This window comes from Helicoverpa armigera, chromosome 22 (assembly GCF_030705265.1).
Source record: "Helicoverpa armigera isolate CAAS_96S chromosome 22, ASM3070526v1, whole genome shotgun sequence".
Taxonomy (NCBI): Eukaryota; Metazoa; Arthropoda; class Insecta; order Lepidoptera; family Noctuidae; genus Helicoverpa; species Helicoverpa armigera.
In genome coordinates, this window is record NC_087141.1 from 543,333 (window position 1) to 560,856 (window position 17,524).

A 17,524-nucleotide genomic window follows, 5' to 3' on the forward strand; every position below is an offset into this window, starting at 1 on the left:
TTGAACTCGCATTCTGTTGAGTTATTCAAATCAAAACAAAGAAAGTATGTTTTTATTTAGATGAGACGCGAGCGGGTGAGTATAAAGCAATGCTATAGAATAGGTAGTAAATAGATCAGCAATCGCCTTATTTAACCTTTTCACCGCCACGCCATATCGGTATTCCTATGCCCTGTACGCCAAGCCCGAAAATCTTAAATTAAATATCTACTAAAAAATACATAAAAGTAATGATTTAATAGGTTTATTTTGTATTTTTCTGCGACCTGTTTTTTGTCGAGTATAGCCGTCGTTGGCGCACAGGGCACGCTTGCTCATGTCGGCTATAGCCGACATTGGCGTTCAAAAGGTTAATAAAAACCCGGCAAGTGCAAGTCGGACTTGAGCAAAGGGTTCCGTACCATTATTTAAAATGAGTTTGTTGAGCCCCCTAAAATATTTATTTTATTCTAGTTTTCAGTATTTGTTGTTATAGCGGCAACAGATTTATTATCATCTGTGAAACTATCAACTCTAAGTATCACGGTTCATGAGATACACGGACGACACGGTGACAGACGGACGGACAGTCAGAGGAGCGAAAACAATAGGGTCATGTTTTACCCTTTGGGTACGGAACCCTAAAAACAAAAATGAAATAAAATGTTGGGAATGAAAATAAAATGAATAAAACCAAAATATGGACTTTTGAATTTTTATTATTAGATTTACACTGTCATTTACAATAAATTTCCATGTAGTTGGTAGGACATAAATCAATATTGCATAACACTAAGGCTAATTGCATTAGTATTTTTGTGGATAAATTAACAAAATATATGCAATATTACAAATTCAAATAAAAATAACGCTAATATCTTACTCGGGCACGCACTTGCTCCACGCCGCTATGCCACACTACAATTTGGAGTTCAGCGAACATCGGCCAGATATAGTTAACAGGTATCGTGAAGATGGAATGTCTTCGAGTAGCATCAGTCGCGGTCACGGCCGCCGCGACAACCATCAAATAAATAATTTCCCCAAGTGCATTACCTTAACCTAGCACAACTTTTAGAACTACTGTTTGTCCTGTAAATCGTAAGAGATGTAGCGCTACAGCAATTTTCGAGAACTTGCGAAATTAAAAAAAATAAATTAAAATATACAAAATCTCTATCACAATACTCGTAAGTAATTAAAGCAATTCAAATGTGAATACTCCAAATGTTGTAATACGAAGGAAGCGCGGGTACACCGACACGTGTTCTGTATGTAAGCTCAGCACGGAGTGAGGACTCGCGAGTGTACTACACAGTAGTCACAGTTACACAACTTATCCGTTTGCAATAAATACATACATGTACGATACATACGATAGATACACAAACACCGACTGGGTGACGCCGCTATCACTTAGCTAAATATTGCAAGTTACTACTCATTACCACCCTAATAATGTTACGTTTATCGTTTAAAATATATCAATAAATGATTCAAATGTATACAAATGCAGCGAGGGCGCGGAAGACTGGCCGGCCTGCAGACTGCCTAGCACTAGCGACAGTCTCAACAACAACCTAGCCACGAGATTAAACGTCCATTGTATAAAACTACTATTTGTGCAGACCGAATCAACACGGAGATGCGATTACAAAGTAAACTATCGATACGCAACTCGCTAATGTATCAACTATTATATCGTTATATTGTTTGTATATCTCATTAAACATCCTCGACGCTACGGTGCTTGTTTCAAGTATCAACAGAGTTTTTAAATACATTAATTTTACACACGGTATAAAATACTTAGAAAATTTACAATTCCCACGTTAAGAAGTAGCCGCACGGAAGTCGGAAGTGAGCTAGACGCAGTGCTCTAGGCGAGAGATCATCGACTGGTTACAGTTATGAAAATACATCATACAACATACAGTTAAAATGCAATACCAAAGTACGTTTTTCTTAAACATTATTTTTTTTTCGTAATTGAAAACAAATATATCAAAAGAAGTACATGAATGTATATAACTGGTAGATAATTTGCCACGATACATAAACGAAACGTTATCATGTATACAATAGTGAGTACATCGGGCTAGAACTGACAATTTACGTCGGGGGGCGAGATGTGTGGAGGAGTACCATACAACCGGTTGTCATTGGGGGCTGGGTCTTACGTGATACTATAGTTATTTTTTTTATTATATTTAAATAGAATGTTAAAAAGTATTACGACACATCCTGATCTTCCACATCCTGCGGCTGTTCCTTTTGTTCCGTTTCACCTGAAATGCGATAAGCACAACGTTAGACAAAGTCATTCCAACAAAGAATATTGATTATTGTGTTACATTATATCATTTAAGGTAAAGAGTAAAGGGGGTATATAATGATATACCCTGCTGTTAGTATGAGAGCTACTGACCGGACTCGCCGTCGCCCTGCATGTCGGAGGTCCACAGCGTGAGGTTGTCCCGCAGCAGCTGCATGATGAGCGTGGAGTCCTTGTAGCTCTCCTCCGACAGCGTGTCGAGCTCGGCGATGGCGTCGTCGAACGCCGCCTTCGCCAGCCGACACGCGCGGTCCGGACTGTTCAGGATTTCGTAATAGAATACCTGCGCAAAACAAACGTGTTATTACTCATTACTATGTTAACGTTATAATAATATCTAAGAGTTGCTATTACTTGCTAAGAATAGAATAGGTAATATGTAATAATATTCATTAAAACAAACTAACGATTTAAATCTCATAAATCTAATGGAAAATCTCTCATCGTCAGGTAATCAAGTCATTTTCCTCATGTAATGCTAATTACATGGCAAACATTCTAAATAATAAGTGTTATTTATCAGCACCGTCATTATCATCTAAATATAACAGTGATTTAATGTTTATTGTAACACTTTCCGATCACGTGTTGCCCCCCAAGTGAAGTTATTACATCAAGTATGAGATAGTGTCAGGTTGAATGTAACGGCCAACATATTATAAAACTATTTAAAATTCTTGAATATTAGGAATGTGAGTCGACCTTGAACTCGCGCGGTTGGCTAGATAAATACGAGATAAGTTATCGCGTGACGCGACAACCAACGGATTATTGATACCGCCGGCGGCGACAACGCTCTCAAATAATTTATACAACGGTCAAATTTAAAATCGGCTTTTCATATGCAATTCATTATCGGACTGCAGCTCGTTATCGGGGTTATAACGAGTCAATACATAAGAAATTAGTCCAGATAAACGTTAATTATCATATTATATCAATTTATTCATTGATACAATGCTATTCTATTATGTAACAGACTTTTTAATTATCTAGTCTACTTCGGTATGGTATGACCTTATTAGCCTGTTTACGCTCACAGCGCTAATTTAAAGGGAAAACATGTTTTAATCAGATCCTAAAATAGTCACAGCAGTCCTTTATCTCGCATATTACAATTCTATTACGTCACCGTGCGAAGCGGCTTATAGTCGACTGCTTAGTTTCACACAGTTCGGAGAAAACCACGTATGATACATAAATACATATATTATTTGAAGGCCGTCAATAAATTGAATGCTCATTAATTCAGTGGCGCGTATTATTTCCATTCTGTATACTAATGTAAAGCATGTCCACGAGGAACGCTTTACCTTGGGAAGGACTTCGCGAAAACAGTAACAGTAAGTTTACGCACGCATTCACAATTACGCGTAGAGATAATAAATAATAATGTAGTAGACGACAAACAATCAGTCGTTAGCTGTCAAATATCTGGCTATCATATAAATGAGACAAATGATATCACAAATATAATTATGATGAATAAATTAAAGGACATTTAACACAAAGGAGTTCTATGTTTATATTTCAATAGCTTTAGTCTGCTTCAGGCTTCTTCATAGCAATGTTAAGTGTTAGATGGATTAAATTTTCGTATCTTTAATGCCTGTGCAAGTCACAGCTTAACGTCTATTTGGATGAACTGGATTATCTAGGCGGGACGGTAAAATTGGTAGTTTCATGTCCCCAAATCGATAGCTACTGTAAGCGTGCCTTTGTTCTCAGTAGACATGTACTATTACACCGTAACAACCGCATAAAGTCGTCAGTTGCGTCTTTATTACGTATTTACGAGCAATTCTATAGAGAATTATGTCAAAACTACTGATAATAATGCTGACGATTTACTACAGACATGCAAATTTTATCTTCGCATGTATGTACCACATTATTTAGGTACTTTGGCTATTTGGATTTATAACCACGAATAACTTTTCTAAAATATAATTACCTTAAATCTAAGTTCTCAAGATTAGCTTAAAGTGTGACTAAGCGCGGCTAATCCCGTTATTGATGATTAAATACTAAACTGTTATAATGTCTGTAAACTATAAGCCGCTAGTCTTGAACTTTCTCAGGTCTAATGTACCAGAGATTATCTCTTTACGTGGCAAAATTTATCTTTACAATGTCTGAAATTTTCAATGGAAAATATTATAAATTTCTCCAGTATCTAGTAATCCCGCCTATTTAGTGGTTGTCAAGTAAGTTAATAGTATCGTGACATCACAGCGGCTGACGTGGCGCGTGATTAACTGAGTAAACATGCTCGTATATGCGCCCGCGTCACCCGACAGCTATGCGCTCTGACTCCTTACAGACTACAATGTAACGCCTTGCTCGGGTCAGGATCGGTAATGTTACAGCTATTCTTTCACGGTTATGTTACCACTCAAGGTTTTTCAGTTTATTTTTAGTCCTGGGTTGGAAATTACTTCAAAAAGATTTACGATGTAGAATTGATGTCTCGATTCCTTAATTTTCATATAGAAACAATAGCTTTACAATTTGAAAAATCTTATCTATTTTAAAGCCATCTTGATGTGGCACACCATACAAAATTGGGCTCCAGTCAAACCAATGCCTTCTCCTTGTTGCTGATTACTATATATAGGCAAGATAACAAGTATGTGTACTTACTGAGAAGTTAAGCGCGAGGCCGAGACGTATGGGGTGGGTTGGGGGCAGTTCCGTCATGGCGATGTCGGAGGCGGCCTTGTACGCGACCAGCGAGTTCTCGGCCGCCTCCTTGCGGTCGTTGCCGGTCGCGAACTCGGCCAGGTATCGGTGGTAGTCGCCCTGGAGTACACAACACATACGTTAGCTTCACACGAACATTTGAGACAATATAAGCAAATATAGGGTTAAATAATCCCTAGATCATTTAGTAAGGTGTAGCGAATGCAACTCTAAATTATTGTAAATACTGTAAATAGGATTTGTTCTTCGATGTTCACAAGTTTTCAGCAGTTGTCGTCAAGATTGTGACACTTAACAAAGTAAATTGTCAAGTTCAATTGTAACCAAAAACCACACATAAAAACCCTTTTCCTGACGAGTGCGTCATTGCTCGATTCTTACGAGACCATTACTATTGTTTGGGGCCATTACGAAAATTCGTCGCCGCATTTACGTCATCGGGACACAAATAAGTTTGAACACGTAATATTTTGTAAATAGCCTTTTTTGAAAACCTGTCCTGTTTATTAGCTTTGCTTATTAAAAGTGTTTTGTTCCCCCCTTGATAAAACTCAAGACCTTTTCCATGGCTTTATTACTTGGTTAAGCTGTGGATTAACAGCTTACCCTGTTTAAACAAAGAATTTAACGCTTCAAAGGAATTTAGCCCTGAATTTATCATGTACTGACACCATTCTGAATAATGCCAGTTTTTGTAAGTCTCAGACCAAGGGAAGCTATAGTGAAAGCTAGATCAATATTCGTGGTGGTGTTCTTACCTTCATTTTGTAATAGAAGACTTTGGACTCGCCGGTCTGTGAGCTGGGTATGAGGTGTTTGTCCAGGACGCCGAGGATGTCTGAGCAGATGTCGCGGAGCTCCTTCTCTACCTGGCTGCGGTACGCCCTGATCATGTTAAGCTTGTCTTCCGCCCCCTGCAACAAATAAGGTAAACTTGTAACACAAATACATATTAAAGTAAAATTGGTAGACATAGGCGTCTCTCAGAGAGGAAAATAGTTCAGAATGAATGCTACGGAGACGCGATAACAGTTCGAACCAAGGAGTTATTCCCCTTGCATGCCTTAATTTCTGGGACTCCCCTTTTCAGAGCAGGGTGCAGCGGAAGGGCGTGTCAGACTTTTATTGACTAAAACGCAGCTTTGTTCCTTCTGAAGCCCTGTGTACCAATGCCGCGGTAACTCTTTCAAACAATCTCGCAGCCCCTGCAGGCTTCGGCCCTGACAGACTTTCAATTCAGGAACCTCCTAAGGATTCTTATTGACTGTCATTGGTTTAGCTTTGCGTTAATTTTGGTCCATATTGCGTACCTATCTATGCGTGAGGCCATAAACCGTTAAGCTTTGTTTTAAATGTCATGATCACACATAATGCACCGCGAAATGATAAGCGTCATGTACGTCATAATTTTATCAATACAACACCAAATTCAGATGGAGTATGCATTTAAAATCCAATACGAAGCGAAGGTTGATTAGCTGGTCCACATTTATTAATGGGTTATAGATGTATTTTTTTTTTAAACCAGTTTGTTGTAGCTTTTCATCAAGATTCTAATTTATGGTTCCGAATGTAAAGAAACCTGTATCAAGTCATTCGACATCATGTTGAAATAATACCCGTTTTTTTAAACAATGAAATAACTTTTTGACTATTGTTGTTCAGGTAAAGCCTGGAACTGCTGTAAGTCTAGATTAATTAGTATTATGTAATTTACTTTATTATGATAATGGTATTATGTTTTCAATAGGCTTGTCCTTCCACAGGGAGCTAACACAGTTATGTCAACCTTTGTTACATGAGAAATACGTCTACAAAATCCTACAGGAATAATTATATCAAGTTCATGAATAATTATTTTCAGAAAGCTAACCGCATTATCGTTTACACCTACGCTGCCGACTTGTATTCTCGTTAAGATAATAAAAATGACTTGTGGTTAGTTGACGTATGTGTGCCGCGCCACGCCCATTACACAATACATCCTTTTATCAGAGTTTACCCAACCTACACCCACAAGTGCCGCTATACCACGACAATTTGGGAAAACCGATGCACTTTTGTACATTTTAAACAACAACCAAAAAAACAAAACCTTGTCGAATGATCCAATTTCACTGACAAACGGAATCCTACACCGTTACTGAAAGCTACGCCAGTCTACGACATGCTACGGTAAATTCGTCTGTAGTTTAACCAAACTGTAAAAGCTAACGAGTTTATCAAGACATTTAGGTGCAGCAAGTTCGCCTCTCTGCATTTATTGCTATAACATTTTATGTGTGAAAGATGCACGTTTCTTATTAGTGCTATAACATTTTATTTTAGTTTTTGCGAACGTCTGCAGCAAGAGAAAGTTTTATATAGCCGAGAATGATGTATCTCTTCCAAGAAAGCTCCGGTGCATTTGACGTATTTGATCAATAGTCTTGAAAAATCGCAGCGTCCGTGAAACTTATTATGTAACATTATGCTGCGAGCTGGGAGGCCAGGTGTGCTCCAGAAATGGAAGCTTTAGATACGATTACCGATATTGATAATGTATGTAAAATGCATAGCATAAACCAATTAGCTATTGATTACGGTTTGGTGGCAAACCGCGTGCTTCATTACAGCTATTAACACTTCAATGTCGTAACTTGGGCATCAATCGATTTAATATGACGTTGACTTTCAAACGTATGCCACTTTGTACCAAGTTGTATGCAGGTTACGTGATTCCGTGTCAGAATATAATAATGGAAAGTTTATAGTGGAGATATGAATACAAAATGACGTTTTATTACACATTGTACATTTTACAGTTTCGATCGTTATTTGGTATAGCTAGTAGTCCGTTAAAGGAATGCAGCCAGTTTTTGTCTGGCAAAAAATGAATGATGCAGATTCAATGCCTTTTTGTCCGTTCAGATTTCTCGGCGGCCACGGCCAGAAAAACTTAATTCTAGAAAACTGTAGCGAGACTGCATCTTTTTTGCTTAAACAAAAACTAGCCATTAAGCTCACCATAAGGCATCGTTCAGACCAAACGTATTGTCGGCCGCTGACTGTGAGCGCGCGTTACGCAGTTTATTGCTTTTTCATATATATTGAAATTGTCGTTCACACCGAACCGACTATACGCTGTTACGTCGTCTGTTGTAGCTGACTCTCAGTGGCCGATTATTTTACTACGCGACTATGCACGGCGGACGCGGATTGGCTACGCGGACGCAGTTGCCGAATAGCGCCGCTCCGCCGCGTACGCACCGCCGCGCCTCGGTACAGCACGTCGATAATTAGGGTCCCTTTTATAATTTATATAAGCTTAAACGTATAGTACCTCATCGAATATTTTACTATCATACGAAAATATTTCTTGAACTTATTTGGATAAAGTCTATATTCGAAATATAAAGTATGAAATTGACCAAGAAAACATCTCTTCAAATTTAAGGGATGTACCCACAATCTCTTCTTTTTATTATTTTCGTCTTCCTCTAGAGCTTCGCAAATGGCAACTATCTGAATGCGCATCATTTAATTGAAATATCAGTAAAACGTTTGATTTGAAAAAAAGAAATTACGCTAGTTTTATCGTTTATAAAATACTACAAGCAACTTCAAACACCGAGCCCTTTTATGTGTAGAATAGTCAGCCGCTCAGCGTACGCATCTAGTGTGAACCTAAAAGAGCCTATTCTTTTGTTCACACATGTAGCGCATCGTAAAAGTCGTGGTGGCCTAGTGGGCAAAGAACCAACCTCTCGAGTATGAGGGCGCGGGTTCGATTCCAGGTCAGGCAAGTACCAATGCATCTTTTCTAAGTTTGTATGTACTTTCTAAGTATATCTTAGACACCAATGACTGTGTTTCGGATGGCACGTTAAACTGTAGGTCCCGGCTGTCATTGAACATCCTTGGCAGTCGTTACGGGTAGTCAGAAGCCAGTAAGTCTGACACCAGTCTAACCAAGGGGTATCGGGTTGCCCGGGTAACTGGGTTGAGGAGGTCAGGCAGGGCAGTCGCTCCTTGTAAAGCACTGGTACTCAGCTACATCCGGTTAGACTGGAAGCCGACCCCAACATAGTTTGGGAAAAAGGCTCGGAGGATGATGTAGCGCATCGTACGCTATAGCCTATTGTCGGCAGTGAGTATACTCACAGTCAGCGGCGGACTATACGTTTGGTGTGAACAATCCCTAAAGGTTATTGAATAAAATTCCCACAAGTTTGAAACGTCGATCGATACGCAAATGAGGGGCATGACCTTACCAGCCATATAGCGTCATCATTTAGACATGAAAACTTGAGTGCAATATAATTTTTAGCGTTGGTGACAGTTTGCAGTGTCATATGACCTTCTGACTCAGTATTGAGCGTAAAATGACAAATATATTGCTACAATTAGCTCGCGCAGGTCATTGCTATTTGACAGACTGCTGTCCGACATTAATTTGAATCATGTTAAATGACCTTTTTCTCAAAGCAGAAAATTAAATGATTCTTTTAAATACGAAGCAGAAAATGTACAGCCTGAAGAACTTTAAAAAGCAACTGAATCAACAAGTAGATAAACTAAATGCCTTTCAACTAAAAGTGTTTAAAATTATCGAGAATCTTTTCCTTTCTAGTTTCGACACGGTGACACAAAAACAGACGGGTAATGACGCCGAATTCTGTCGTAATGAGGAAAATGACTCACTCGTCCAGGGCTGATCACACGACTGTTTTCCCTAGATAACGCGTCATGCCAGTGACCTTACTTTGGACATTGGAAGTCGTCTTGAATTCAGCGTTTGAAATCAATACATGACAACCGCATAAAAAATTGGAGCACGAAGTCTAAGCGGTTCCATGCCAACTTTTTTCCGCAACAATAGGGTTGTCAGACAGACATAATATCCTATTCTGCCATTAGCAGTGAGCTGAACAATTTGGTCGAGCTCCAACAAGGTTACTACGAAAGTTATCACTGGTCGTTGAACCTTTAATTGCATGAGTAAGACATAGCTGATGACGTCATCCAGGACATAGCGGGGACACACGTGAAAGGGCGCAAGAGACATCATGTGAAAATATTTGTTGCCATGTGGGAGAGTTTCTAATTTGGTAGCATTGCGATCTGTGATTAGAACGGCGTTAAAGCGAAGTGTGATTACTTGGATTGCAAACAGTGGTCACATTAATGCAAGCGCACGTGTGTCACTCCTGTTTCGGTAGAATATGTCCGTCGAGAGCGGTCATAAAGTTGGCCATGACAGAGAAACGCTCCTCGACTGTACATTAGTTTTACGATCTGCTATTTCTATATAGTTGGCATACATCGCCAGACCGCTGCTCCGTACGTCTAGTTAGCACGTGGAGCACAATCTATCTAAATTATAACCAGACCATACAGATGCTCCGTAGACCATTCAAAATTTTGGAGATGTTGCAAAAAAAGGAAGAGCCTGCGATATTTTTAATAGACTGTCTGGCAAAAAACTAGAACACAAAGAACACCCAAATCTATTTGTCAAAGACCGCCGAACAATGGCAGTGTTATGCACACGAGTATACTAATAAGGTGCCATTTTTTATTAAGATCCTACAATAAAATATACGTAAGAATAATGAACTACAGCAAATCCTCATAGGAAGTACAGATTGTAAATTCCGAAGCATAAAAGGGACACTTTATTGAGCCTTGTAATATTTTGTTCCTTTTGATGAAAATAGGCGTGCCTAAGAATTCCGCGAAGCTCATTTAGACCTAAATAGGACCGTGGCGGGCCCGCCGGCTAGACCACTAACTATGTGTGTCGGCGACAATACACTCGACGGGAAAAAAACCATCATGATTAGCTGTAGCTCGTGCGGAACCCGTGAAAAGTGCAAGGTTAACCCCAATTGATTGCATCAAGTGTAAGAACACTACTATAAATGTACATAAAGCAATTTTATAGCTGCTGAACGTAAAAGCTCTCCTTGATGCTTTAATGTCATCAATCACCCGGGACCTTCGTACAGACGTTAAACACTAACACCTACTCAAAGCTAACAGGGTTCGTATTGATTTACTTCAAATTGCTTTTCTATTCCGCTACTGAAGTTATTCAATCAGAATAGCATGACTTTGCTTTGATAAGGGCAAATATCAATCTTCATCTCTGAATTTATCACCAACTCTGTCAATGGTACATCGAACAAAAGATAAATCAGTCTCGTTTCAACACAAACAGCTGAAGGCAATTTACAAAAGGTTGTCATAATAATAGGTGCCTATTCATTAGAAAAACTAGCTCGCGTCCCATCCCGGCCACAGAGTCGCAATACATGCGCGTCACCCACACCAATCGATACACTCCAGACGTAAAGGGACGGTCACATTGACGCGTAAATACGCTCAAACTCACGATCGTTACTTTTCAGACGGTGCGTCAACGGTTCATCTTGAATATTATAATTGTTTTATGTTTCTAAAGATTAAATCTTTGACATACTTTTTTTATGAGCACGAGCTTTTAAACTTGTACATGCGCAATGGACCTGTCAAAATGGAATTTCATGCAGTGCACTTTTGATACCGGTAACTAGGAATTGTGAGCATGCGTTATGCGTTCTTACCTTGGTTTCCTCCTTCTGTTCGATGGAGGATATGATCCGCCACGAGGCGCGGCGGGCACCTATCACATTTTTGTAGGCGACGGAGAGTAGGTTCCTCTCCTCCACTGTAAGTTCATTGTCGGACACGTTGCGTGAGGCTACGTTTTTCATCGCCTCCACCATTTCTGGAATACAGAGAGAAACTATGTCAGTACATGTTGCAGACCACGTGGAACGTTCTGGAAGAGACGCTTTAAAAAAAACTCGTACGAGGAACAATTCAGATTAATAAAGGTATTTCCTTTTAACCAAGTTAGCTTTATGTAAGAGTCTGACCTGAATGGCTGTTTAGTAAAATCAATTAGGGATTGGTACCGGAAAGCTATTAACATTTTTGAGAGGTGAATAACAATTACGTGCTTGGGAGTTATAACGGCAACTTCTTTGAACTTAACTGGCAAAAACGATCCGCGATGCTACTTGATCTGGTAAATTATTTCAAGGCCTGATTATATTGCGCATTTTTGAAAACCTGTTCAAATAACTCAAACTGATACAAAAATCGTAACAAAGGCAAATCGATGAGATTGTCGACATTTGAGTAACTCATAAAAGGAGAGGTCTGCAAAATTGTCCGCGACGAAAGGTTAGTCATAGCTGGATCGATAAAGTATTAGCACAAGTACGCCTCATTTAGAAGTTTCAAACTGTTGAACCATTCGGAAAAAATAAGTTGACGACAGTGAGCCTTAATACTTAAATGTCGATTCTTTACTAAGTTTTCCGCTATCTCGGAATGTCGGACGACTTAGATAAAATTATTCTTTTATCGATGGGAACTTAGTCTGTGCTTAGTACAAGGGGAGGGGGAATGGGCGTCGCACAGACGGAGTAGCGAGCCAAACTCATGTTTCACCATGTGCTTTAATTTTGACGTTTACGATCGTCCTGCAATATAACTGGCGCATTAGAACATGCACTGCAGACATCCCGGAAATGTGCGCATACAGCTCATTTTTCATTTAAGAGAGAGTAAAGCTTTTATTCTGGTTTAGCGCAAGCACTATGGTGCAGAGTTCATAGTAATCGATTTTATCGTTCGCGGCAGAGCCTGCGATCTAACAGGTGCCAGCGTCGCCGCGCGGCCCATGCGGTTATCCTCAACTCGGCGACACAGCTGATACATCGCCTTTTCCTTTCACTCACTACTTTGAATTATAAAGAAGGGTTACTGTAATAAAAAAAAAACCCTAGATTTTGTAGGTACTTGCTCAAACAAAAACGTCAGAGCGGTGTTATATTATTCAGGCGGCACTGAGTGATCGTAAAACAAAAAGGTCCCAAGTTATGATATTTAGGGACATGTTTGCGGCCGAGCATACGCCATCTTAAGAACCTGGCCACGCCAGCTGCGCCCCATCCATTTGGCACCCCTATTTAGGTCTGTATCCTTTTAATTTGTTAATGTTTACCAGCCATTTGCGCAATGGCGTCCTCTATGCAAAAATTGCAATTAGTATGCGTGCGCTAAAATTGTTGACACTGAATAAATGGAACGCGCCACGGAACCGGACCATTTCCATTTTGTAGATGGAGATCCCGATAAAAAGAGTGACCTGGCTCGTATTGACTGAGCCTTGCGTAAGCTCGGAAGGCCTTCACGTAGCTTTATCTGCAAAGTCGCAAAACGCGCTTTGCATGCGCGCTACTTTCCGGATTACAGTGAATCAGACAGGAAGTATTGATAAAAGCATACTTAACGTTTGTTAAATGCAAGTGATAATGGTCCCTACTATCAAACAGCTTTGTATTGAATAGTTACACTCAAGTCCACCCTTGTGTATAATCTTCCCCTACTTTAAATAAAATGTGTTTGCATATAATTAAGACAGGTGTACAACCTGACAGTGTGTAACCACTGACTACTTAAGAATTTATTAGCATTATAATTGGAACTATGCTTAATTAGCAATTAAGTAGCAGAATTTGTTACCACTTGAACTTTATTGATTCTGTATATTTAAAGCTTGGAAAATCTGTTAAATCGGACTTAAGAAATGTATTTCAAACAAAACCAGATGCTTTTACTATATTTCAGTATAATTCATACCCTCACCACTATAGAAAGTGGTAATTAAAAGCCAAGCTTGCTTAGCAACATTATGAAAATGTGCTGTGAATGAAGCCACTCATTATTATAACAGTTCTCTATGAACATAAAATTATCATTTTTAATTAACTTCAAACCAAATTGTAGAGCTAGATCAGTTAATTAAGTATACCTTTACCTTTTGTATGGTTATGCAGCACATTTCTATGAATATGGAGGTAATCAATATTTGATTTTCATGACTACATAGCATGAGTAAGCTCTTCACAAGTGGCCTGCTTGGTAATAGTACTACAGTATTTTAATAGCTCTATTATTCATGTTCAGAATGCTAATAGTGTCAGTTGCTGGCCTAATGGCTTATTGATTTATTTACTCACTGCATAAGGTGAAATTTTAAAATGTTGTATCACTCCACCTGAGAGAAGGGTGTGGTCTGTTAACCTTTAAGTTAATTGCACATCATAAGTTACATTTTATGTCATGGAAACATAGTTCTAAGCTATAGAAGCCTCTGACACAGATTGATATGCAAGTCAAGTCACCAATGAGTAAGTTCACCCAGCAAAATCATATGTGCATGAGTCATTTTCTGACTTATTGATAATTTCCCTGAAATTAGTTACCATGACACTCATCTATTCATGTGTCACAGCACAATAAGTGGTTAAATTAGGTAAATTACATAAATTAGATTTGGAATATTATTTTATTTTTTCAAAATTTACTAAAATGGGTCACTCAACCTTCTTAAAGTCAGTAGCAGGCATGATAAGATATCAATTGGGATATTTCAATGATAATTCAAATAAAGGTCATTGAACTGCACATCTCAGATAAAATGCGTAAAATATCGAGCAGGACTTCAAAGGAGCACAGTGATAACCTTTACAATGACCGCCTCGATTCAAAAAAGATGAACGCGATAACGTAAAGAACTCTCAGGTACTTAAGTAAGATTCCCGTGCAACTAAATCGTGAACAATAGGTGAAATCGGAGGCGACATAAAATTACGCCGCCTAATAAACCCAGAACATTCTACTAGGTCTAATCAAGTGATTTGCCCCAAGGTACGACATGCATGACCGAATCCAATGACATCGATCGCATTTTACTTCCCCTGGACGGGAAAAAAGGAGACGACTTTTTTCCTCACCAATCTACAAGTATCGATTGAAACACCCCATTACATCAGGTATAACGTACATAAAATTGAGTATTACTTAGCTACAAAGGTTTTGACAGTGGTTACATAGATTTTCATGAATTTTACCAGCGTAAAAAAACGTAAGGACATCCCACCGGCGGATGACGCATCGATCGCTGACCAAGCCTAACGAATGCCATTGATTTGTTAGTACGCCGATATAGTAATATAATTGAATGTATTAGGCGTGTTTCTCTGCGAAAACTAACAAAACGAGGTCTTGTCGGCTAGTCTTATCTAGAAATTTTCCTAACTATCACCAAATCGTCTTTCAACTGTCGGCGAAAATACGATAGATTTTTCAGCCTAATATAGAAGATACAACGAAAATATGTACTTACCGTCATAGCGCTCAGCCTGCTCGGCTAACTTAGCTTTATACACATTATCTTCCCTTTCCGACATTGTGGATGACAAATGATTTTTCACTAACTAAAACCGAATCGCCAGGTCACTAATTCACCAAGATGGCCGCGCCCGCCAACCGAATCCGAATTCGATCTTCAACTAAACTCCGCCCATGACGTCATAGAAATGGCAACTTCCGCTAGATGCTTCTTGCCATGTCCACAAAATTATTTACTAACATTTCACAGATACGTAGTGAGAAAAAATTCAAAAGGCAATTAAAACGAATTTCTATACGAATACGAAAATTCATATAAAAGCAAAAAGTCACTATCTTGCAGAAGACACATACAGTGCGCGTCAATTATAGCCATTAAATAAAGACTTAAGCATCACGCAGCTTGAGATAAAAGTTCAATAATTCTAGGGCAATAACATTTAATTTATTGTTTGATTTTAATATTCTTAATGCACAGTTTTTATAGCAAAATATATTTCAGAGAAACTACTATCTTACTAAATCCGAAGCTTTAATGGCAATCTAAATCAAATGTCAAATTTTATGTTGAATATCGGTATGAGACGGTTTCTTGTATTAAAACGATAACAGTTTAGTGTGTTCCACTTGCAAAATATAATTTCCTAACTCACCTTATTCCATAACATTACGCTTGTTTATACATTAAAATCAATAGGATACAGTTCTGTTATTCATACTACATTGTGTAATGGTACTGTAATAAAACATTATTATTTGCCAAAATAAATTGAAATCAATTTGATTGGGTTTGAATTTTCTTTTTTTGAAGTTTTGGTTGAGTCCCCAGCTGGGTCCATCAGCAGGGCCGTCTTTAAACTATTTGAGGCCCTGGGCACATTAGGATCATGGGGCCCCTATGACCTTGAGAAAACACTATTTAGTGATAATATATAAAGAAAATAGACAAACAAGGTCCTAAATTTATTTTTATTCAGACAAACTTTAAAAAAATAGGATATATAAAAAATAATCTACAAAAATAACTCGCTTAGCATAAAATCCTTAGATTAACTCTAGGTTGATTGCAAAGGTACCACCCTTCTAGATTTAAGACGAGCAAAATGATTAATCACTTCTTCAAAATCTATGGTAGGTATTGAGAATATCACATTCTATGGACATCAGCGACAAACTAGTTAATCTCTCTTGAAGCATTGTACTTCTTAATTCATTTTTTATTCGTTTCAATTTGGAGAAGGAGCGTTCTCCGCCAGCGGCGGCGTAGCATCGGGTAGCACCCGGGGCGGGCTACCTATTGAGCAACTCCCTTCCAAAAAAAAAACGACAAAATATAATCACGTAGTAAAATCATACAGAATTAACACAAAAGTACCCAAACAAGTTTGAAAAAAGCGCTGTAAAGCGAAGATAATTTTGTAAAAATTTTGATTTTTGGGACGATGTAAAGAACTCAAAGAAAACCACTGCTAAAGTGTAAAGCGCGAGCGCAGCGAGCGCGAAATTTTTGACATTTTTAACACAAAAGTACCCAAACAAATTTGAAAAAAGGATTGTAAAGAGAAGAAGGCGCGAGCGCAGCGAGCGCGAAATTTTTGAGTTTTGGAACACAAAAGTACTCAAACAAGTTTAAAAAAAGCGACCAGAAAGTGAAGCAGCTGCGAGCGTAGCGAGCTCAACATTTTTTGACATTTGGGACGCAAAAGTCCTCCACCTCCGCTTACAAATAGCGCCTAAATAGCTTAGAAATATTCACTGTATTGTGTACTGTGATTTTTATGGATATTTTAAGGACTCTCTATCTAATCTGGCAGGAACTAGGGGGCCCCATTCGATCGCGGGGCCCTGGGCACTTGCCCATAGTGCCCAGTGGAGAAGAGGGGCCTGTCCATCAGCCTGCGGGACCATAGGGCCTGCGGGATTGTTCGAAAGAGTTATCGCGCCTACATAAAAAGCCTATGAAGGAACATGATAGGTTTTATTCAGTAAAAGTCTGACATTCCATCACTGTGCTAACTCACAGCGGGTGTCATTTGATGATTTCCCTTATAAAAGATATTGGTTAAGTAAAAATTATTGGTAAGAGAACTAAGTTTGTCACTTGCTATTAAGTAACAATATATTTTTTAACATTTTGAATGTTAAAATGAAGCCTAGAATTTGAAATTATAAGCATAATTTATAGTTATTAAATAATAAATTTATGTATAGATGCAACATGAATGAGGATTAAAAGATAATTTATACCATCAGGACTAATTTATTGCAACTTACATA

The 17,524-nt window shown here is 38.6% G+C and overlaps 1 protein-coding gene across 1 annotated transcript; it reads right to left on the reverse strand.

Annotated features, from left to right (window-relative positions):
- Nucleotides 1–680: 680 nt before the first annotated feature.
- LOC110371684 (14-3-3 protein epsilon) lies at nt 681–15,429 on the reverse strand. Its single transcript, XM_021328041.2, has 6 exons — nt 15,243–15,429; nt 11,605–11,768; nt 5,776–5,931; nt 4,958–5,116; nt 2,408–2,597; nt 681–2,267 (listed from the first exon to the last, which is right to left on the reverse strand). Exons 1-6 carry the CDS (start codon nt 15,304–15,306, stop codon nt 2,212–2,214), a joined length of 789 nt encoding a protein of 262 aa, XP_021183716.1. The 5' UTR covers nt 15,307–15,429; the 3' UTR covers nt 681–2,211.
- Nucleotides 15,430–17,524: the final 2,095 nt, after the last annotated feature.